The sequence below is a fragment of the Gossypium hirsutum genome, chromosome D04 (genome assembly GCF_007990345.1).
Source record: "Gossypium hirsutum isolate 1008001.06 chromosome D04, Gossypium_hirsutum_v2.1, whole genome shotgun sequence".
NCBI lineage: Eukaryota > Viridiplantae > Streptophyta > Magnoliopsida > Malvales > Malvaceae > Gossypium > Gossypium hirsutum.
In genome coordinates this window covers 48,611,175-48,635,365 of record NC_053440.1, presented here as the reverse complement: position 1 = coordinate 48,635,365, position 24,191 = coordinate 48,611,175, and the positions used below count along the sequence as shown (strand labels likewise).

At 33.4% G+C, this 24,191-nt stretch overlaps 2 protein-coding genes across 3 annotated transcripts; both read left to right on the top strand.

Moving 5' to 3' along the window:
• Nucleotides 1-3,449: 3,449 nt before the first annotated feature.
• On the top strand, nt 3,450-8,731 carry LOC107899544 (phosphoinositide phosphatase SAC8). Of its 2 annotated transcripts, none has more exons than XM_016825293.2 (20): nt 3,450-3,755; nt 4,056-4,130; nt 4,239-4,366; nt 4,468-4,559; nt 4,647-4,704; nt 5,019-5,075; nt 5,288-5,321; nt 5,512-5,592; nt 5,670-5,776; nt 6,116-6,202; nt 6,304-6,381; nt 6,696-6,760; nt 7,115-7,213; nt 7,321-7,420; nt 7,565-7,673; nt 7,764-7,836; nt 7,934-8,027; nt 8,113-8,199; nt 8,328-8,420; nt 8,515-8,731. In XM_016825293.2, the coding sequence occupies exons 1-20, from the start codon at nt 3,605-3,607 to the stop codon at nt 8,563-8,565; spliced, it is 1,719 nt and encodes a 572-aa protein (XP_016680782.1). In that variant the 5' UTR covers nt 3,450-3,604; the 3' UTR covers nt 8,566-8,731. The 2 variants fall into 2 exon arrangements, with proteins under 2 accessions (XP_016680782.1, XP_016680781.1); XM_016825292.2 differs by having other exon boundaries at nt 3,453-3,755; nt 8,328-8,394.
• A 638-nt stretch (nt 8,732-9,369) lies between these two features.
• Nucleotides 9,370-10,878, top strand: LOC107898250 (protein ZW2). Its single transcript, XM_016823777.1, has 2 exons — nt 9,370-9,454; nt 10,187-10,878. The coding sequence occupies exons 1-2, from the start codon at nt 9,370-9,372 to the stop codon at nt 10,876-10,878; spliced, it is 777 nt and encodes a 258-aa protein (XP_016679266.1).
• Nucleotides 10,879-24,191: the final 13,313 nt, after the last annotated feature.

Below are 24,191 nucleotides of genomic sequence, written 5' to 3'. Positions count from 1 at the left end.
ACAAGAACGAATAAGAGAAAAAAATTGAATAAATAGGGCACACAAATATTTATGTGGAAAAACTCCTCAAAAGAGGATAAAAAACCATGAGAAAAGATAATTTTACTAAAAAAAGAAAGGAGTACAAAAGATGGAGAGAATTAAAAGAAACATGAAACCTTGAAAACAAAGAACAAAATTCTCCCAATTTTAATATTTTCTATTGTGTAAAACCTAGAGTAACTAAGGCCTATTTATAGGCTGAAATTCGTAGCATTTATTACTAGAATAACCCTAGGTTAATTAGAGTTTAAGTGGGAAACTGAAACTGAGTTTAATTGAGAGAAGAAAATTGAGAAACTTAAGGAGCACATCGCCATGTCGTGACGTAGCATTTGGTCGTTGGGGCAAAGAATGATTGCATCATTAGGACGAGGGCTTTCTTCTCATTGTGACATTGGCTGGTTGTCGGGATGAAGAAATTCTTCTTGTTGCGACGTCACACACTGTTTGATCGAAATGTGAGACATACTTCCACAAACCGAAATATATAAAGATGGTGTGAATCAAGATTTTAAGAATTTCTACAAAATTTTTCTAAATAATGAGAAAAGGAAAGAAAATCTTAGACATTTTGATTTCTAGTGGTTTGACCTCAATTGCCTACCTCCACTACTTAGTATTTCTCAACCAAGAATTTGTAATGCCCCGAAAATTTTTGGTGTAAAAAAATTTGTAAACTCCCAAGAATAAAAAAATATTATGTCATTTTGGGAGGTTAAATCAAGAGGTTTTCTAAAAATGAGTATCATGTTAGTTTCTATAACTCGGTATGTTGAATTTCCATTATTAATTAGCATTAAAAAGTTAGTAATTTGATGTATGAACTATTTTGTAAGAAATTCAAAATTAAAGGTTCAAATGTTTTAAAAGTGAAAAGTATAATTAGAATTGTGGGAATATTTTATGTGGTTATTTGTCCAAAAGAATTTTAGTAAATCGCCCATTAGTTGAATTTTTGAAAAAAAATCTTTCATCCCATTTCCTTTAATCTTTGATTAATTTCATTCAATCCAAGTTAAGTAAGTGCAATTATACACATTTCTTTCTAAAATCAATAGTCTTAATCCAGAAAATCAAAGTTCATAATCTTTTTCTCCTTTCTTTTCTAGCCGTCAATCATGGTAGAGTAGAGAAATTTTAATTTTTGTGATTTCTTCCTAAAATTAGGAGAGAGATTGTGTTTTTAACTTGTAGATTATCATTATATTATTAAAATTCAGATTTTGTAAGATTATGATGAGTTCTTTAGTGGTTTTAGACAAGTTTTAGAAAAGTGAAGTTGGTTTCCGCTTTATAAAATGCATAGTTTTTAGTTGACTTAGGATTTATGCTTGTTTGTTCTTGCTATACTAACTTATTCATCGTTTTGATTGTGAAATTGAAGCGAAAGAGGTGGTTGAAAGTTTGAAGGCCAAAGGGAAGCCTAAGGTGTTGGAAAAGTGCTTCAGTTTCAGTTTGTGCTTTATAATTTTTAATTTACTCTATATATTTGTGTAAATTGATTTTTTAGGATTGTTATATTACAATAGGTGTTTAAATTGCTTAGTGACACTTTTTGTGTGGATTGCTTAGTTCTAATGTGATATAATGTGCAAGAATGCTTAAAGATGTGTTTGAAGTGTTATATGAAGAAAAATGTCATCACTATGCTTTTAATTGGTATGTAAAAAGGCTAAAAGTGTTGGAAATTTGTGTTTTAGTCCTTAAAAAAAATCTTATTAAATGAATTGAAATTTTTTTGAGTATAATTGACATATGATAGGATATATAGAACTTTTAAATTATTTTGTGTTTATGGGTTAAATGTCTAGGAGTATTTGTTATGCTATGCACATCTTCGGTGTGATGGTTGACTAAGTCATGTTTTATACACATCGAAGTATAATTATCGTTCTTTGCTTTGTAGCGCCATGCACATCACTCTTGGTGTGCTAGATGGATATCCATGCATTTGATTACATTTCCATACTCGATCAATAAGGCAAGATTTAATTGCACATCTAAAATGATATTATTAAAGAAATCTAAAATACATGTGTTAATTATGCTCGAGGAATATGTGGTTGAAAAGATGGTAGCATGCCTTGTGTTGTATGCAAATTGTTCAAAGATTATTTATATTATTAGTGTGTGACCTAATGTTATGCCATTTGTTGTTTATGTTCAAATGCTTTGAAGTTGGTTAAGTTCAAATGCTTTGAAGTGACTTGTGTTGTTATTTATTAGGTTAGATTTTGCAATTAGTCCTTATACTTTGCAAAAGTTGTGAATTTATTCCTTATATTTTAATTTGCTTAATTTTAGTCTGTATAATTTTTCACTTTGTCAATTTTAGTCCTGACCCATATAGTAGTAATTAAATATGTTTGGTTAAATTCAATTACTAGTCTGGCACTATTCATATAGTTATAGATTTAGTCTTTATTCTCTAATTGAACCATTTTAAGTCCTTACACTATTCAAATTTTAAATTTTCTGTCTTGACACAAATAACAATCATTAATCCATTAACAAAATTTTTAGTGAGTAATATGTAGAAAAAACAAGCTGACATGGCATTACACATATGATAATATGTTTTCCGCATTAGATTTTGAAAATAGCAAGACTTAATGAATTTAACAATTATTGTTTGATGGCACACGAACTAAAAATGACCAAATTAAAGTACATGAACTAAATCTATTACTTCATAAAGTACAATGACTAATAGCATAATTTAACGCATTTATTAGTATACTTCAAAATTAGCAAGTATATATGATATTATTGGAAATTCGTTGAACACCATTTACCTCTTAAGGAAAATTCAGTGTGCGAAATTGTGTTCCTTGCACAAGTTATATGTAGTGATAAGAGCATTTTTGGCGAACAACATTAGCTTTCAAAGTTTCAACCTAAGACTTTACCCTTTTGTCATTATATGTGGTGTTGCTCACCTCATACCTTAATTATATAGCTAAAGGTTTGATCTCTGCTCGTAGAAATGAAATATATTCCATCACTAGCCGTTTACCTCTTCGAATAATACTTATTTTAAGAGAACTAATCACTGCCATTAACTATTAATATATATATAAAAGAATTTAAACCATATGGTTCATTTTGTAATTTTATGATTTGTTAGAACATATTAAATTATATGTGAGTTCATAAATAATAATCATCATTGTTCCTCTGCAATCTGGACTACTTGCGTAAAGACAAAAGATGTTATAAGATAAGATCATAAACAACTTCCAAGTAACAACTAACCACCAAAATTATAAAAAAATATTAATTATTAGGAATCCCAACACGAAATTACAATATCAAATCGGGTTACTAATTGTTAATTTTCCAAATATATGCGGTCTTTGTTAAAAACGTTTTTATTTGAGGTAATGTTTGTTAAAACTTAAATTTACACTTATTCTGTTGGTCTGACCGGTTATTAACTCATTATGACCTTTCTTCATTTTTCTTTTTTCTTCTTCATAAATCATCCTCAATTATTCAACATTTTTATGTCCCTTTCCATTAAACCACCTTCGAAAATATTAATCATATACCTAATTTGAAGATGGAAGTCGGATCTTCTTCAAGTAATTTCAAGCTCTACGATCAATTCGAATTGCTGGAATTTGAGGATAGGTTAGTGTTCAAATCCCTCGAATCTCCCGATAAAGGCTTTTCGATTTGCCGTCGTCAAGGAAACATCGAACCCCTATCTGGCAAGTCTCTTTTTTTTTTTCTCTCTCATTATTTTCATTGCTGGATTCTTAAGCTTTGTTTTGAATTTCGAATGGCTTGTATTCCAAGACTCCTGATTGGGCCATATTCTTTTTAATGGTATTGATTAGCATTTGTAGGTGAAGTCTTTGTGATTAAAGTTCTCGTAAATGAAATGAATTATTAGTTATTTTCTGAATCAGCAAAATGATTAATTTGGTAAATGGAAAGCGATATTTCCTTTTTATGTTGACTTTCCATGATTTGGATCGGAGAGCTTATATAATTTAAAATTTTTGCAGATGAATCTTCTTCTGGAAAACCACCCAAAACCTCTACCATTTATGGCGTGGCTGGAACAATTAGATTGCTTGCAGGTTCAGAGTAACCAAATTAAATGAAATCATTTACTCATTTTTGTGTTTGTGTTATATAAAATAAAAAAATGAAGTCAGTTGTCATAAATTCTTCATTCGCTTATACAGGAACATATGTACTTGTAATAACTTCAAGAAAGGAAGTTGGGAGTTTTCTAGGTTTCCCTGTCTACCGAGTTGAATCTATGAAATTCCTGGCTTGCAATGAGGCTTTGAGGTTTTCCAATTCTCAAGAAGTAGGATTGTTATTCTTGTCTTTAAAATCTTTATTTAGACGTCTAATATGATGCTTAATATCTGACCCTTATAAAATTATGTGATGCTTTATTTTAAGCAGAAAAGAGACGAGGCTTACTTCATGTCCTTGTTGAAAACAGTTGAAGCAACTCCTGGATTATACTACTCATACGAAACAGATATAACAGTGAAGTAAATTCTTTTACCATGCAGTGTGCTTTATGGTTATATAAGTTTCACAACCGTTAAGCTTATGACGCATTTGATTGTGTATACCAGCTTGCAGAGAAGATGCAAATTAATGGAAGCATGGACGAGCAAACCATTATGGAAACAGGTTAGTTTCAATACTTGGATCATGATGGGAAGCTTGTTAAACTTCTTTAGTTGAAAAAGAATCCAGTTCTCCTGTGTTCTCGGAGCTTTCATATGTGAACTTTGGTTTGTTAATCTTGCAAGTGAGGTCTTGCTGTTTTAAGGTGTGAATAAGGTTCATATGCTTACTTTGTCTAGCTACTAGTTTCTGGAGATGCTTTGCATTTGAAGTCAAACACTCAGAGCACCTTATCTCTCCTTTTTTCTTTTTTGTATAATCCATAGCTAGTCAGTACTTGCAAACGATTTTTAACTTCAGTTTTCTGTTTATTTCAGGCTGATCCTCGATTTGTTTGGAATAATCATCTTTTGGAGGAACTCATTGAGTACAAGGTTAGATATTTCGCATCTATGCTATAAAAATTTCAGCTTTCTTAAGCTGTTAGTATTTCCTTGTTAGGCATACCAAAGTGATTTCTGCTGTTGTCCGAAGAAAGAACTCCAAAATATCAAGAAATGATGAGAACTTTTCGAACAGAATCATAAAATCATTATATTTCTTTCTTTCCTTGACCTTTTTGATTAATTAATTTTTTCCCTGGCAGCTTGACAGGTTTATCATTCCTCTCCTACAAGGAAATATCCTTAAACTTCTGCTTTATCATGCTTTTGAACCCATCTGCGTGTGTGTGGCATGTTCATGTGCATTATATGCATGAAAGATCACTATTTGTGCTTACCATGAATATTCTAGAGAAATTTCTTGTACATTTTATTTTAAATTTTCTTCGAAAATATATTTTGGTGTTTCCACTTAACCTAGGTTTAAGTTTCCAAGTCACTCAATTAAAGCTGAAGAGTTCACCTGCCACATTTACATTACTTTCAAGGAGGTGTACAAGACGTTTAGGTAAAATGTTTTTGGATGACTCATTCTTTTCTTTTTTGATGTTGCTAGTCTAAGAAGCTTTAAATATGGTGTCACAGGAACACGGATGTGGAGAAGGGGAGCTAACCTCGAAGGGGACAGTGCTAACTTCATTGAAACAGAACAGTTGTTGGAGCTTGAAGGTTTCAGGTGTTCATCGTTGCAGGTATGTCTACAATGTAGCACCTGACTTCAGAAAGTTGAGCAATTACTAATTTCCAAGGTCTCTTTTTTCTTATAAAGTAAATTGGGTATCTTGATTTATCTTAGCTTCATGGTTATTTTATTTGTGAAGAATGAAGAATCATACTATTTGACTTCTCTGGATTGTTCTGTTAAACTTTCTGGTTCATAGTTCTTGTGGTATTTAGCACAATTTGGTCTATTTTTACAATAAAGTACATCCATATTTAACTTCATATTTTGATTAAATTTAATTTTCTAGACCAACGAGAAGAAATAACTTCTATACATTTGTGAAGCTATTTTCCTTTTTGCATCTCAGATACGAGGCTCTATTCCACTGCTTTGGGAGCAGATTGTTGATTTAAGCTACAAACCACAGCTTAGAATTATTCAACATGAGCAGACGGTAGATTTTTACTTGAATGCAGCAGCAATTATTATTATTATTATTATTATTATTATAGTGCTAAAGCTTTAGCGTTTCTGCACTTTCAACTTTTGCTTCAGCCACAAGTTGTGGAGCGCCACTTCAATGATCTTTATCAAAGATATGGAGAAACTATAGCCGTGGATCTGACAGATAAAGTAAGTATTCATTCTCGCTTCTCTTTATAGTCAAGCAAAAACCTAGCAGCAATTTGATTTTGTTTCTCATATTTGGAAAATTGTTGTCAAGACCTGCTGCGCATAATTACAGTTTTACAAACTAATCCTCATTCTACAGAAAGAGCAATTATTTCTTATTTTGCTTGACTAGTTCAAATGTGTATGAGGATACAAAGCTTTTGGTATTTATGTCACTATGTAATTGAGCTTTGACTCTTTTATGCGAAGCTCAAACTTTTTATTACACTTGTAACTAGCAAATGTTTCATCTTTCATACATTTTGATATTGTAGCATGGTGATGAAGGTCAACTAAGTGCTGCATATGCAGAGGAGATGCAAAAGCTTCCAAATGTGAGGTGACGTACGATATTCCTAAATATTTAAATATATTAGTTTGCTACGGATTTTTTAGTAGTCATCTAGTTGCTACTTCTAGATAACTATTTGCTGTTCTTTTTGGTCTTTTCTTTCCATGATTTCCCATGAATAATAAATGACGTTTCGGTTATTCTATTATAGTATATAGTTTTGTTTGTCCCTCCTTGCCTCTTTTTAGGCAACTTCTTTCTGTCCTTGATATCAAATAGCATTCTATGGAAAGTGATGAACGTGTTTCCTAAGTTGAGATCTTTTGCTTCCTTCTGGAACTGAACGGTCTCCAAGAGAACTTTGATCGTTACAACTTAATGTTTGACATGCCTGTCCTGCAGATACGTATCATTTGACTTTCATCATGTTTGTGGAAGCTCGAACTTTGCTAACCTCCAAGTTCTATATGATAAAATCTCCGAGGAATTTGAAAAGCAAGGGTAAGAACAACAAAATAAAATGTTATACATATAAATAAAGTATGCCATGATCATGGTACTAGCTATCCAGATTACTGTTTTGTACTATCACTAATCTAGCTGAGCAGATACTTCCTTATAGACAAAGATGGTAAGATCCTGGAGGAACAGAGAGGCATTATTAGATCTAACTGCATTGATTGCCTTGATCGAACAAACGTGACCCAGGTTTGCGAAAAATGTGTCTTCTTAATTCTTTGTTATCTGAAGAAAATATCCATGTTGACCAACAAATTTTTATGTGCTCTAATTTGAATTTCTATAATATTTTCAAGGCTCTTTTAAGCTTTGCTTATTTATTCTCTTAAACAGAGTTACCTTGCTCAGAAGACTTTAGACATCCAATTGCAAAGGCTTGGGGTATTTACTTCTACCGAGTACATTTCTATGTTTCCGGAAGATTATGTGAAGTTCAGAACATGTAAGTTATTTTGCATACCATTGCTAACTTTCTTAGTTTAGGACTTGATGTCCTTTTATACATACTAAATGCTTTCTTCACTTATGTTAGTGTGGGCTGAGCAAGGTGATGAGATAAGTCTTGAATATGCTGGGACTCATGCACTGAAAGGGGATCTTGTTAGGTATACATGGGATTTGAAGTCAATGGTTTGCAAAGAATCAGTATCCATTTCATTGTTACCATTTGTGAATGCTTTTGTATGACAATAATTTCTGTAGATACGGCAAACAGACAGTAGCTGGATTTATAAAAGATGGAATGAGTGCGTTATCAAGATACTATGTGAACAATTTTCACGACGGAATTCGGCAGGCAAGCTCCCTCTTTCATCTTTCCCGAATCTCAATCAAGGAAATGTAATAGACCCTTATTCTAAAACAAGTTTGATGTTTCTCAGGATGCATTGGATCTTGTAAGTGGTCGTTATACTGTCAGTAAAAGTAATCCTTCACCATTCCAGCTAAACAGTTTCGAATCCTTCTCTGTAAGTTCATCATTTTCCATTGGTGTTTAATAATTAAAATATTAATGTAAAAGAATATCAATCACTTGCCCTTTTTATATGTTATATTTTTCATTACAACCTAATATAAAGGTAATTGAAAATGGCAGTATCTTCCAGTGGCATCAGCTTTGCTGATAGGAGGTTTGACACTGACAACCTTCTCACTTCAGCAAGGTATCCCTCCTTGCCTTAAAAACAAGGTTGTAATGTAACTTGTTCCTTTCTTTTTAGTAATTCTGTTAACTAAAAGTGTTGACACTCTTTTTTTTTTGCCTCTCTTTTTAACATGTGTAGCGGCTCGAAACGCACAGCATTATGTGTCTTCCGTTGTCTGGGCTGGAGTGACTGCTGGAGCGATGGCTTTAGTCAAAGCTAATGGAAGGCAGTTTTGTTCTAGGCCTCGCTTGTGTCGCCTCTTGTAAACTACTCTTAGCTTCAAATTGATAAAATTTTACTCTTACTGCTATACATACATATATATAAATATATATGTGTTCTTTTATGATTTCAATATTCGTTGCATATAAAATCATAGTTTTATTCTTGGTTTGGATTAAAAATTATAAAATAAAATTTCAAAAATTCAGACCATCATTGTTGGTTTATGTTTCGAACAGATATTTCAATATCAAACAAAGGGTCATATTATGGCTGGTTGACGTTTCTCCACTATATTCAAGTTCTATGTACTTTGTAAGAAAGAAAAAAAAGAAATTCTATGTACTTTAATTTAGGGTTGGTATTTAGAAAGTTGAAAAATTGTCAACTCTTTCTTATTTTCTTTATTTCCTACAATCACGTGGAGTTTTTTAATTTGTAAATTTAAGATAATTTGATCTTTTATTCTTATAATATCAGTAATTAACTGAAAAAATAAACGGTATTAATACTGTTAATTATTCCTATTAATATAATGACAGATCTTTCTTAAAAAGGCTTTTATTGATAAAAAAAAAAGGCTACATTCAATAAAAATGGACATAGTTAAGAATTTTTAATTATTCAAAATAAGAAATAATATTATAAAAATAAAAACTTGTAAACTAAATTTCATATGAAATATAGTAGGAGGAGTAAAAACATAATTCGTATAGCCTTTTATTAAGATGAAGAGAAAACCTGGTAACTTAATATCATCCATTGAAAGAAATGACTTTGGATTACCGTGAAGTGGAAGCCTCGTCCGCCATGGCTACCTGCTGTGAACGCCATCATCGACCAGGACGAGCTGCCAGTGATAAAAATAAAACGAAACATATTCCAGCTCATTGGTATTTATCATTGGTTCACTTTTCATGTAAGTCTGAAATGTTAAAATACCAATGAGTTGGCATCTACTTCCTACTTGTCTTCTTCTTGTCCCTCCACTTCGCACCCTTCAAAGACGTGTCTTTCTTAAACAACTAGAAAGCACCTACAACCAAAACATATCTTTCTTGGGTAAACTCCATTTTGGTTAATGGCGAAACAGGTAAATGAAAATTATTTTCACCATGTTGAAAACGTGCTCCTTAATAATCCTGGCTTGACGATAAAACTCACCGAACCTGTCATTTCTCAACCCGTGCCTGTGCCTCCCCCCTTTCACCCCCCTCTCATTTTGTCTCTTGAGTCGGTTGTCTTTTAATACAAAAGTTAGCCTCTATTCATCCCCTCTCTCTTTTTCCCCCTTACAAACTTCAAGACAACACCAATATGTAATAATATAAGGTACTCCCCTGCCCCCTTTCCCTTATCTGTATTTCACGCCAAATTTTCACACGTCTCCTATGATCATCGTCTTCTTCTTCTTCAACCATCTCATTAATCCAAAAAAAAAAAAAAACAACAGCTGCTAATTAAGCACCTTCACCAGGCCTAAAAAGAGAATTACTTTCCCACCAAGCAAATAAAAATACCATATTTTTGCTTTACTCTCTTCTTCATTGACATTGACTTTTTGTTTTTTTGGTTGGTATGAGTCCAGGAAGCGGCGCCAGCACTAGCCGCGATGGTGGTTCCTTCGATACGTTCTTCGAGGGTTGGCTGGTGCGCCATGAGCATTACTTAGAAGAGTTACTCACTACTCAGCAACAATGCCGTGAATATCCGGGGGATGATGTGAAGGACCTTATAACCAGAGTGCTCTCCCACTACCAACAGTACTTCGAAGAGAAATCTCGCGTGGCGCAACGCAACGTTTTCCTTGTTTTTGCTCCGACCTGCTTATCTTCCTTAGAGTGTGCCTCGCTTTGGATAACGGGTTTCAAGCCAGGGTTCGCGTTAAGGCTAGTTTTTAGCTCCGTACAAGACCTGTCTCAAGAGCAAAGCGAAAGGATAGAGAGGTTGATGGAGGAGACCAAGGTTGAAGAAAGGGTGCTTAATGACGAGTTGGCCAGGGTTCAAGAGAGCGTAGCGGCTCCTCCTTTGCTAGAGATGGCTAGGAAACAAGCACGGCGGATGAACGTGGAAGGTGGAAGGGAGGAAGCACTGCTGACGTTGAGGAAGGCGTTAGAGGAAGTGGTGGCGGGAGCTGATTTGTTGAGGATGACGACAACAATGAAGGTGGTGGAGATACTGAAACCAGAGCAGAACGTGAGGTATTTGACAGCTGCAACGCAGTTGTTCCTTAATCTTAGAAATTTGGGGTTACAAAAGGATGCCAGCACAAAGGGATGAAAGAAACAATGGTTATTGAGATCATAACAGTGAGGCACACAGTACAGATAGTTTGTATATGATAATATCTCTTTTTTTGCAAGTATTTGTTTTGTTGGGGGTGGGGGTTATAATGAGTTTTTGACAACTTGAAAGACTTAACGGCCATAGTTACTAATTATTATACATCGGCAGGCAAAAAAATGCTTGAGAGGCAGTGCCTGCATGCTTTCCCACGGTGGTAATTCATATAGTTGCATGAATAAGGCTTAAGAACCAGCACCATGTATATTAACTATAATTCTACGCACTAACTGGAAATTATCAGCCAATTAAGAGAATTTTGAACAATGCGCAATCCAATCTTGGATTCAATCTTTCTTCTTTCCATATCCAACATAATAAACTATATGAGGTTTTCATTCAACTTAAGAAACCATTTAAAACTCCCATTTCCAACATATTTGCAGCTCTTTTTTCCCTGCCTTCTTTACTTACCGTGCTTAGGGTGAAAAGTAAAAGCAACCGAAAAATACAAAAGAATGGAAATGCGGGGTATCGATCCCCGTACCTCTCTCATGCTAAGCGAGCGCTCTACCATCTGAGCTACATCCCCAATTTGACGTCAATTTAAAGCCTATGACAAACTTACCGTCAACGAATCCAAAATCAGAAATTCGCCAAATGGGCCGTTTGCTAGGTTCGGTTCGGTTCGCTTGTATTATTATTTTTATATTATTTTTAAATATATATAATACATAAAAATATTAAAATAAATATTTTTTAATAAATTGAAAATAAATTTTAAAAAAATATGTATACTTAAATAACACTAAAATAAATATAATTTAACAAGCAAATACCTCTAAAATAATAACAAAATTAACAATAAAATAAGTGTTATATAATATTCAAATAATAACAACAAAACAGTAGTAACAAAATAGTGAAATGGTAGCAAAATAAGGAAAAACAATAACAAGAAAATAGAATTAAAATAACAAAAAATAACATATTTTTTTGTCCTTTTGTGAATTCGAGCCAGGTCTAGGCTAAAAATACCTTACCTGAGGTTGGACCGTTTTTTAAACGGGTCTTTTTTTTTGCCCAAGCTCATTTTTTGGGCCTATATTTTTGCCTAAACCCTTTCACTTTTCGGGCGAACCTTATATGATGCGGGGGAATTATTATCTTGTGGTTTTATTTTCATCACCTAAATAAAAATATTTTTATGTTGTTACAATAATTAAACATAAAGTTTGATGTGGCGTTTCATATAATTATTTTTTACTTTTTTGATCGGTTATTGTTCATCATCTTCTTCTTCTCCACACCACCTATGTTTCCTTCTTTCTTTTTTCTTCTTTTTCTTTGATCTCTGCTTTTGGCCACTACACCATCTCTTCTGTTGGTTCGACTCGTATAAACAATGAGATAATAAAAGTGGAGAATAACGAACACAAATATTTTATATGGAAAATCCTCAAAGAGGGAAAAACCACAGGCAAAGGAGATATCAACTTTTCATTAAACAAGTAAACAAATGGGGTTACAATATGGAGAAAATAACGTTAAAGGTTTAAATGTACAATCCTAAACCTCGAAAACAAAATCCTAACTTAGGAACAAAATTTCTCCATAATTATCACGAACTCTCACTAAAAATCATATGCGATTATATCTTGTCGCCCCCCCAAAAAACCTTGCTAATTGACATGTCTAACAGGGATACAATGATCCCTTTAAATAGGCTTAGACTAGTTCTAATTATACTAAAATATCCCTGGAATAATTAGAGTCCAACTGGGAGAAGAAGTTCGACTTGGATTCTAAAACTTAACTGCATAACTTGGAGAAATCATTATGACGTCCCATGCATACTTGTCACGACGTCACTGTTACGTTCGTTTGGGGTTCCATCATGACGTTGCTTGTCTTCACGTCGCAATGTCGCCTCTATTTTATCTTTTCTGCGGTAAATCATCAAAAGCCTTTCCAAGTGCCTGCGAAACATCTAATAAATGCGAGACATACCCCACAAGTTTCTACCTTGACTCGTATTTATCACACCTCCTTTTCCATGCCCCGTCATGGGTCAAACTCAAATTTTGCATAAAATCAACCAAGTCTAAATTGTGCTCAAACTTGAAAAATGAAAGATTCCTAGTCTTCAGATCAAAGTTGTATAATGCATCAATGGCTAGTAATACCCAAACATGAGAGAAACTATTAACTCTCTCCACCTGACTGTAACCATCTACGAGGAACTTTGCTTCAAACACTCTGTGAACCATTCGAGTTCTAAAGACTAAAAGGGGATTAGATTATTTTCTAAATTGGGTATATACATGACATCCGACACGACTCCACCTTCAACCGGATTATGTAGAGAGTATCAAATCATCATCCTTGTCCTCGGCCATATCAGCTACCTCTGTAATTATCCAAAACTACTAAAATTAAAATTTTTGATCCTATTAAACTTCTCGATATCCAAATTTGTTATTATGTCACCAAATGAATCGATCTTGCGAAAGTTGAACCAGACTCTGATACCAATTTATTGGGGATCGATCCGTATAAACAGCAAGATAGCAAAAGTTGAGAGGAATGGATACAAATAATTTACATAGAAAATTCTCAAAGAGGGAAAAACCACGAGCAAATGAGGTATCATATTTTCACTAAAAGAGTAAACAAACAAGATTACAATATGGAGAAAATAATCCTAAAAGTACTAAAGGTACAATCTTAAACCCCGAAAACAAATTCTTAACTCGAGAACAAAATTCTTCTATAATTACCACGAAACTCTCACCAAAACTCATATGCGACTACATTTTGTCGCCCCTACAAGAAAATCCCTTGCTGATTGGCATGTCTAATAGGGATACAATGACCTCTTTAAATAGGCTTAGATTACTAATAATGCTAAAATATATATAGAATAATCAAAGTCCAACAAGGAGAAGAAGTCCTGCTTGGTGTCTAAAACGTGGCTGCATAACTCAGAGAAATCGTTGTGATGTCATGGCATCCTATGCATGCTCGTCACGATGACACCGTTAAGTTCGTTTGGAGTTTCATCGCGTCGTCACGATGACGCTTCTCTTCATGTCGCGGCGTCGTCTTTGTTTTACCTCTTTTTTAGTAAATCGTTGAACGTCTTCCTAAGTGCTTGCAAAACGTCTAATAAATGCAAGGCACACCGCACAAATCCCTTTACCTACTATTTCCATCATCACTGCACCATCAAGAAAAAATAAAGAACACGCATGCGTTATAGTATGCTTATCTTGCTATATATCCCTCAACTATTTATCTTTTATCATCTACCTCCCATCTTCACTGTCTTATTTTTTCTACTTTGAACTCTGATGAAACCAAACTTATGAGCCTTCCATGTTCGTGCTTTTTAGTAATTTTTTAGGGTTATGGCCTATAGAGGCAAGCTAAATAGGGGTGTCATCAATGCCTAAAATGACTTTAGTTTCTTCTTTCTCACCTACCAAATTTTTAAAAAAATGGTTTTTCTTTCATTTATTTTTTAAAGCAAAGGAATGAATCCATGAACTGACGGGAATAAAGAAACTGAGTTGTTTGGAAAAGTTCATATTCCTCTTTCTTCTTTCTTTATCACTTATTCTATTAAAATGAAGTTGCAATCAATACCAAATAGTTCAATAAAGTGAAACATGAACAATTTTTTTATGGAGGGAAATAGGTTAATTAATTATGGCAAATATTTTCATATTTGCAGCAAAGAAAGCTAGAAATTGAAAATAAAATCCATAATGGTGCATCAATGTATCTTCTGTTTAAATATCTTACTTGTATGAAAAATTAATTATTTGTCTTTTGTTGTTTAGCTGAAACTCTAAACATTGTTGGGGAACTCTTTCTTCTTAACATTTTGGTGCACAAATGTTGCTTAGGGATACTATTTTGCGAAGGTGACAATGGAAGAGCTCTTAGTCCCATGCAGTGGTGTATTTAGGAGGTTGGTAGGGCTCCGTTCCCCCATAAAATAGAAAATTGTCCATTTAGGCCCTTTAGAAAATTTAAAAATTTAAATTAGTAAAGTTAAAATTGCACTTTGCCCTCCTAAAAATGAAAAAAATTGATTTAATCATTTAAAAATTATAAATATATAGGCAATTAAAAATTAAAATTTAATTTTGGCCTTCCTAAAAAATTTTTTTGGCTTCACCCTTGGTCCCATGGTTGATTTGTTTTTGGCAAAAGGTCTCCTCCTCTACTATTTTTTAACATAGGTCTCATTCTCCACTAGGCTTTCATGATTTTAACTTGGTGAATTTGGTGGCTTAAGCTTGAATATGTGGCCATTTCTGAAACTATTAAAATTGTGATGAATGATAGGTTTTGCATTTTGGGTCAAGCATACAACTATTAACAATTTTTGTATAAAATCATATTTTGAATATATATACAAAATGTAGAAAGGGAAACTACATAATAAACATATGGTAGTAATGGGTAAAGGAAGAGATTATGTAATGGCCAAAAGTAGGGAGCAAATGAAGAAGAAGAAATAATGATGGAAGCAGGATTGGTGTGGAGAGGAGGAAGATGATGAACAATAATTGTGAAAAAAATAAGTAAAAAAATTATGATGTGGAATGCCATACCAAACTATGTTAGTGGGTTAACAATTGGGCAACTAAAATGTTTAATTATTGTAACCACAATTACTAAATTGCAAGTATTTTTATTTGGGTGACCAAAATGAAAACATCCAAAAAGTTGGTGACCAACTAGGTAGTTTACCCTAATTTCTTTTAAGTTTGTGTTTATAAAATGATCAACAATGAGAGAATATGGAAGAGAGAGTGGTGGTTGTTGTGGAGGTTGGTTCACCCAATAAGGGCAGAGAGTTGGAGGTTATACAAAGTGAAGATGGGGAGAGTATAAAGGCTGAGGGATAAAGGTGGATTAGTAGAGCGTAGGCTTAGTGTCTTGGAGAGTCAATCTTTATTTCCTCATTCCTGAAGGTATTTATAGGTGAGGATTTTGTGTAAGGTCATGTCAATGTGTTGGGCTTGTCATTAAGTCATCATTATGGAATGTGTGGGATAGATGTCTTCGACGGGATGAAAATGTCTATGATGGGAGAGATTCTATAATTTATTTTGACTTGACGGTATGGAGTAGTTGAGCCTACGTGGTATTTACCGACCAAAAAAATTATGTTCCCGATGAAGACTCTAACATCCGGACAACAAATGGCTTGCACTTGTCCAAATGGTCGTCTCGGAGGGAAAAATTCGCAGGTGACCTCCCGATTCACTAGTGGAAGGCTTACTGTTTGAGTGCCCTTTTAGCTTGTCACATGTCTTGACGCGAATGGGGGTATAACAATTGACCGCCTCTAGATGTACCAACATCCAAAGTAAGAATCCTACACAAAAGGTATGAAATAAGCGGTGTTCGTAAGTATACGGGTTAGGTTGTAATAACGTTATAACGAAGTAGGTAAGTACTCTGAGGATTGTACCTAAGGGAGACTAGCACTAAATTAATTCTAACATAAGAAAAAATAGATCTAATTAGTATTTAAATGAATTATAGTACGAGGAAACATAAAAGAAAATATTTTTTGGTTTTTATAAATAATAAAAATAAAAATAGCAAAAACCTAAATATAAAGAACTTCAGAAAACCTAATTTATAGAATTTGATCAATTCTAGGCATGTGTGATTTACTTGCTTTGATGGTCATAACTAATTCCTATTTTGGGGTTCTACTCAATAAAGTAGCCATTACCCTAGCAGGATCTCTCGATCTTCCACTAAACTAATGAGTCGGCAAGAACTAGTTATCTCTCGACCTCACAGTTCAGACCGGTTTGGGGCTAAGGTGTTCATGGATAGGCCATACGAATTTTGGGTTAATTCGCACCTAAATGACTTTCGAGGGTCATCAAGCCTAGGGTTGAAATTCTTCCTCTCCCAAACAGTTGATTTGCTAAGAAGACCCTACATAAGAATCAATTAATCACACCTCTACTCGCTAATTCCTCATAAGAGGATTTGTTTCTCATGGATCTCATGAACATAAACTTGAATATAAAGATAAACATAAATAAAAAACCAAGAATAGAGTTTAGAGAATCTTGTTTTGTATTTGCAAGATGAAGCCTAGAAAATCCACCAGTGTTTGGTTGCGTTTACAAACCAAGTTCTCCGAAGAACAAAAAGAAAATAACTAGAAATAAACTTAAGCCTAAAAACTACAAATTGAAATTATAGAGAAAAACTAAAAGTATGAGAAGTTGTCCTTCCATAAGTGTTTTGAGATTCTTTTTATAGAGTTAGGGTTGTCGTCTTCCTCAACCCTAGGTTAGCTGACGTTCTCGTGTTTTAATTTCCATTGTACGGATCAAAACACCCTTGGCTTGTAAGTGCTTCCCGTACAGGACTAATGTCACGACAACCTAGTCCTTGTGTCGCGACATTGAAGGCAATATGCATGCTTCAGAGGTAGCTTCAAGGGTGTTTCACGACATCCCTTGGCTATGTCGTGACATCCAAGGCAATATAGTGGTTTTGGCACTTTGTTCCCTCTATGGCGACCTCAATCTCCCCATGTTGCAACATAGTGACCAACTTTGAGTTCCTATTCCTTTGAATGGTCTCCTACACATTCACTAAATACGTTAGCTCACCTTTAGGCCTCATTTGTCCCCTAAGGTCAATAAAAGACTCAAAATGCACATTTTATTGAATTTAAACTAAACTAAGAAAACATAAATAAAACATACTGAAATTGCTCATATTCAAGCTCCTCAAATACGAAAACTAGTTTAATTTGCTACACCAAATTATGGCAGATCAAACTCCCCCACACTTAAGTCATTGCTTGTGCTCAAGCAAGGCAAACAAAAAAAAAATTAAAAGACGACCCTTAAGCAAGTATAATACAAATGTTGGCTTTGGAGTACATAACTAGGCATTTCATATTTACACATAATCTTGACATGATATATAGCTGACTTACCACTTTTGATGTTAGACACCTAAGTTCAGTATATTACAAGGTATACAAACATTAAGGTTTTCAAACATATGAGTCCATTAATAAATCATACCTGTAATTTGATTATACTAGCAGAATACAAGCAGTCAGAAATGCAATTATTTAACATGATACCAATTCATGACTAAGTTTACCTAGATCACATAAGACTTTTTGTCTTGTAACGTTCTAAGGTTTAGGACATGTATGGAATTCAAGAATAGTAAGCATCAAAATATTTTTAAGCACAAAAATAGTTTTGCATATCGTATTATTCCCTATTCTCCCCCTTTAATGACCCTTACCCGCTCACCGCCCTATTTCTCCTTCTCTCACCTTCTCTATTTCTCCACATAGGAAATAATAGTATAGTACAACAAATATGGCTAGCTCACGAGTTTCTGTGCACTAATAAATGAGTTTTTCTATTTTTGTAACTTTGTCACCTTTTTCTTTTTCAACACATCACACACACAAATGCTTTTTACTTTTCAAGTTTTTTTACTCGTTTTTATTTTTTTGAAAAATTCTTTTGTTGCACATATTGGTTAATCTATAATCACTATATCACACTAATCCTTCCTATTTGACTCTATTTTTATAAAATTCACTATAATGTATTTACTTAACCCTCAATACATATGGCCAGACGTCTATAGTCGTGCAATTCAGGACCAAAGAAAATGGTAAATACAAATTAAATTTTTTGGCTCGGGTTTTGTATGAAGGTTCATCAAGAAATGTTTTCTAACTCAAATATAGGTACTAAAGATGAACAGACAGGGCTAGCTTTTTAGCTCTGGGTGTATACAAAACAATGCCTTAGGTCATCCCTAGGTATCTCAATATTCACAAATTTAATGAATCAAACAATCACAAATTCAACAACCTGTTATACATACTAGCATGCTCATTTCCCTGCATTCTCTATATCATCTAGTACATTTAATTGCTTAATGCCTATTTATAGTAGTCTAATAAAAAAATTAAAATCATCTACTATCATGCCAAATTTATAATAAATACAATCAACCTATATGCATCCTCCTAATCAATCATTTGTATTTCTACAAGCTTATGCACACAATTAACAATAAAAATTAAAATAGAAGCATAAAAGAATAAAAACAAATTTCCTTTGTTAGCCCCCACACTTTAGATAACACATTGTCCTCAATGTGTAGCCTTAAAAAGATGAGGAAAGAAGTTACCCAATTGATCGTGATAGTTCCGTAGTCGATTTGTGGGTGCTTCCTTCCATTTTTCGTTGAAAGTTCTAAATTATTGTGTTTCTTTCATGTGGGGTTCCTACACAGAAATCTTAGAACAGAAAAAGAAAAAAATAACAATCTACTATTAATTATATTCCAAAAAATAATAAATTATCTTAAAATTAATTATAGTCCTTTAAAAAAAATAGAATTAGTAGCTTAATCATTTTCCTCCTCCTCAAAATCCATCTCCTCTCCTTCCTCTTCTCCTTCCTCACCCTCGCTCTTTTCTTCTTCATCACTTTCTTACTTCTCTTCTTCTTGCTCAGGATGCCCTGGGTTGAACGTATCCGGTAAATAATTAGGTACTCTAATGTTATTCTGTCATGCAGATTCTTGGAAACTAATCCCGACTCTTGTATCTAGTGTATCATCCAATCAAACTTTGGATAACTGCTCTTTCCAATTTCTTTTCAAGTTGCTGACTTTGTTTTCCTTTGAGATGAGGTCAGAGTGGTCGTCTTCTCTTGTTGGTGTTTGTTCCTCTTTCTTATCTGTTTCATATGAAGCTCCGTGTACTACGTATACAGTGTGTCTCCTATTATGCTTCTGGACGATTTCATAGATTACTCAATGGACATCATTGGAATACCTATTCTTTTGCATCAGGATATCACTAAGTCGAGAGAGAAGATCCCGACTTTCTAGCTGTTGATTCATCGTTTCATATATTTATATATATTCATGTTTGATGAATACCTTGTAGCGACCACATTTTTGACTTGGAGTTAGGTACAGTGATGGATCGGGTTTGGAAATAATGGAGAATTTTTTAAACTGACTAAATAGGATTTTTAGTATTAAATGAGGAAGTATTTAGACCCGATAAGAGATTAGAAAATATTTTTGAGATAGAAAATATTTAAATAGAAGCTTAGACTAAATTGAAAGAGTATAAAATTTTTTGTAGTAGAAGTAGGAATTTGAAAGTCAAGCGACACATAGTGGTAGTAGAAAGGAAGGAGTAATTAAAAAGAAATTTAACCAAGTGAAGTATGAGTCTTCCTAGGAATTATAAAAGATGAGTTGGGATAAAATGATAAATAACCAAGTAGATATTTTAAGGTGTAATGATGATGGGTAAAAGTGTAAAGATGGATGGCTTGGGGACTTATTAGCAAATTGACCATTTAATAAAAAAGTGAGATATTTTTAATGGAAATGTGTAGAAAAGTGGAGAAAAGATGAAAGATATCATCTTTTCCCAACTTACCAAACTGTCACTTACCCCCCAAATCAATCCAACTTTCTTTTATTTCTTTCCATGTCCTTCCTCCATTGTTGAACCATCCAAGATTCAAACATTCATTTTTCTTTGGAATTTCTCTAGTAAAAACTAAAAAGAAGACTAGTGAGAAACTTTATTTCAAGAGGAAACTTTCATAGATGGGTTAAAAGAGAGAAATGCATGAGTTAGGGTTTTAGGTTTACAAAAAGTTAAGGTAAGAATGATGGAAATTCTCATAACATACATGTTTATTTTCATAGTCTAGCATAGAAAAGTTATTTAATTTTAGTTTTAACTTATAAATTTTATATGTTGTTATGAAATTAAAGAAAAAGAGAAGAAGTTTGAGGACAAAAGTGAAGGGAAAGGAAAAGAAGTGGCTAAGGAGTAGAAAAGAAGAAAAACTCATCATTCAAATTTTGGTTGTAAGTACTTCAAGTTGTAATTTTGTTTAAGTTGTGTTAATTAATTAATTATGTTAATTAAGTAGTTTAATTACTAAATTAATGATATCATAATAAGTATTTAGTAGGGGTAAGTAATGTAAATGTTATGAATTTTGACTTTAGTCTACCATTATATGACGTATTGTGGTGATAATGAAAAATGACTAAATTGAAAGAAATTAAAATATGTTATGATATTATGGATATGTGGAAAGTGAGTTTAAATGAAGTGATGTAAAAATTATAGTGTTGTATGGGGTTAAAACGAAGAGAATTTACAATTTTTAGTGTTATTATTGTGATAAGGACTAAATCTTGAAAAATACAAAGTTATGTTATTTTCTGTCATGTGAATGAATAAAAATATTTAATAATAAAAGCCCATGTAGACAAGTCTCAAACTGTTAGGATATGGACGGCATGCAATTAAGGAAAATTAACGCGCTTATCGTATTATTTCACACATCGGTGCTTATTGTTGTAAAAATTTGCACTTTGGTGCTTATCGTTATTAATTTGCAGTTCGGTGCTTATCATTATTTTCACTTTGTTCTTAGTGATATATGATATGCATTATCAATTTATTTTCGTATATCCTAAGTGTTCAGCTAGTCTACATTGGGCTATAGTGTCGTAATTCGATTATTATCAATTAATGGGTTATGGTAAGTAATGGTAAGTGTAATTTTTAAGAAAAATATATTAAAATTTAGGGACTAAATTGATGTGAATTATATGTCTATAAAATTAATATAATTTTATTTTATATTATTATTAATAGTAAATTATAAAAATCTTGAAGTATTTACTAAGTCTTTATAGACTTACCGCGTTAATTCTCTAACACGTAGGTGAAGTAGATCCCATTGGGCTAATATGGAGGTCACGTGCATCCTATCTCATCACCATTCCAAGAGTCAAGGTTGTATGTATGAATTTTGGGGTTAGTATGGCATGTACATAGGTTCTTAGTATAGGTGAATATTAGATGGACTAAAATGTAAACTTTGGAAACATTATTATTTTGGTGATCTAATGACATATTTTATTAGATTTTGAAAGAAATTTATAATATCTTCACATATGCATGCATATATGATGTTATTATATAGATTTTGTGGTGAATTTTAATGAGATTTAGGGTAATTGAATTGGTTTGGAAGTGTTTGAATGTTTTGAATTAGTGCAGGGGCTTTTTAGCAAATTTTCCAACTATTTTTGTGTCATCATAACCCAAGGTATCGATACTTGAGGAAAAGGTATTGATACCTTGACCCAAAAATTAATTTTTTTGAGAAACAGAGAGCAATTTTGATATCGTTTTTAGGTGGGTATCAATATAAGCCTAGGTATCGATACCTTAGTCCAAGAGGGTACTCGGGGCGGGGCCATATGATCCCCTCCCTCTTTAAAGCCATTTGTCCTCAAATCGGGCCATTTGCTTGCAAAGAATCTTCCACCATCACAGCCCTCTTGGTTGATGAATTTGACAAACTTGCGCCAAGCGACCTAAAAATCACGTATAGTTTGAAAAAAAACTCCGGTTAGTTACTTGCACACTTAAGATGGCATATTAGTTGCTTGGTTGATGATATGGCCACGCCTCGAGCACCCTTTTGGACCAAGTCCCTAAGTGTTGCTCGCAATCCTTTGCGAGTTGAATTAGTTCGATTCAAGCTGGTTGAGCTCAATTCAGCTCGTTTTCAACTCAATGAGCTTGTTTGCTCGTTTTGAGTTTGTTTTAATTCTTTACAACTTTAGTTGCTGGAATTAAATAAAATGCAATTATTTGTTTCGGTTCAAATAATTGTTAAGTATTTAATTTGTCAATATCTGGACAATTTAATTATGTGATTAAATATGTTTTATTTTAGTACATATTTTTAATATGTCTTAGTTAGCTCATGACATAAATTTTTTCAGCTCATTGCATAATTTTAATGTGTCCCAATTCCAACCGAATTAATGTAGGAAATATGGTGTTTTAGTTGCTGTCGTATTTAACATGTCCTAAGCTAATTAATTTGCTGAATTTAGTTGTTTCAGGTACATACATTGGACAGCATGAATATGGTGTGCTGATGGTTCAATTTTTTCCAAGCATCTTTTCGGCAAAAGAGCTGCTGATTTCTCTTCCCAAGCTGGCCATTCAACTGAATAATTCCTTTCACATTGCTGAAAGTTCTTTTCACATGGCATGGCTGTTCGATTTTATGCTTTCACACAGAAGAGGCTGTTCGTATTTAGCTTTCACACCTAATAGCCATTGGAGTACTCAAGACCCTTTTAAAAATCATCAATGCTGTTCAGCTAACCAAAACAGTACACTTAATTCATTCAAGCACTATGGCCACATCTACTTAAGTCTCATTCAGCTCCCAAGATACCTCCATTAATTTCCAGCTGAAACCAGCCATTTAGAGCTGTCCATTGACGTCCCTTATGCATGAGAATCTTCAAAGAAGCTGCTTGGAAGTTTCCTGGAAATTTCAACTCATTAAAAGTTGAAATCAGTTGACTGTTCGACTAGCCTTAGACTTTACTATAAATATTGTGTTATTTGCTGGTTGTTGGAAATTTTTGCCAATTTTAATATTGACTTAAGTATTTTGTGAGATTTTTCTTCTCTCAATTTCGTCTAAAGAATCCATTGACTTATCTACGTAGTTAGTGGCGTTAACCTAGTTTTTTGTTTAACCGAACTTGTCACGTTATTCGTGTGGCGTTTGAATCCTTATACCGAGGTTCCTATCTTCAATAAATAGTGGGTCGAGGTTTCTCTTAATCACCTTTCACCTTGCCATCTAAGAACATATAAGATTCGAGTCAACACTTAATCATAGTGTTGGTTCCTTCTTGTTTTTAAGCCCGTTTTATTCCATCTTCCATCTCAACCGATTTACTATTATCCTATACTAAATTTTCCTCAATAGCCGAACCAAAACCATTAAACCTAAACCCTTTTGAAGCTAATTGAACATCTAATCCCATTCTTAGCTGAATATCTTCCTACCTGCACAAGACGAACAAAACTTCATTGTTCGATGATCAGGCAACAAAAACGACTCAACGCACTCAACCGAGGCTAGATCACATCAGTTAACATTTAACATTTTGAATAAGTTTTAAAAAATTACAAATTCAGTTTCATCCCGTCTTTGTTTTTCCTCCAATCGTGAAGGGAATGGTACTTTTACAATTACAGGTTCCTTGACTGGCTTTTTCTCCGGCTTAGCTGCTAGATCGACTACTTTTTCTTGTTCTGGTTCATTCTCAACTTCTTGGGTGTTATTTTGAAGATCTTTAGAATCCTTATTGTTTTCCTCGTGATTTGGTTTTTTTGGGCAACTCAG

Excerpts from the sequence above, each read along its gene's own strand:
- LOC107899544 (XM_016825292.2), top strand. The coding sequence starts at position 3,605 with ATGGAAGTCGGATCTTCTTCAAGTAATTTCAAGCTCTACGATCAATTC. Across the intron at positions 5,076-5,287 it reads AGGAACTCATTGAGTACAAG|CTTGACAGGTTTATCATTCC; the intron begins GTTAGATATTTC and ends TTTCCCTGGCAG. Across the intron at positions 6,203-6,303 it reads TTATTCAACATGAGCAGACG|CCACAAGTTGTGGAGCGCCA; the intron begins GTAGATTTTTAC and ends CTTTTGCTTCAG.
- LOC107898250 (XM_016823777.1), top strand. The coding sequence starts at position 9,370 with ATGACTTTGGATTACCGTGAAGTGGAAGCCTCGTCCGCCATGGCTACC. Across the intron at positions 9,455-10,186 it reads TCGACCAGGACGAGCTGCCA|GAAGCGGCGCCAGCACTAGC; the intron begins GTGATAAAAATA and ends GTATGAGTCCAG.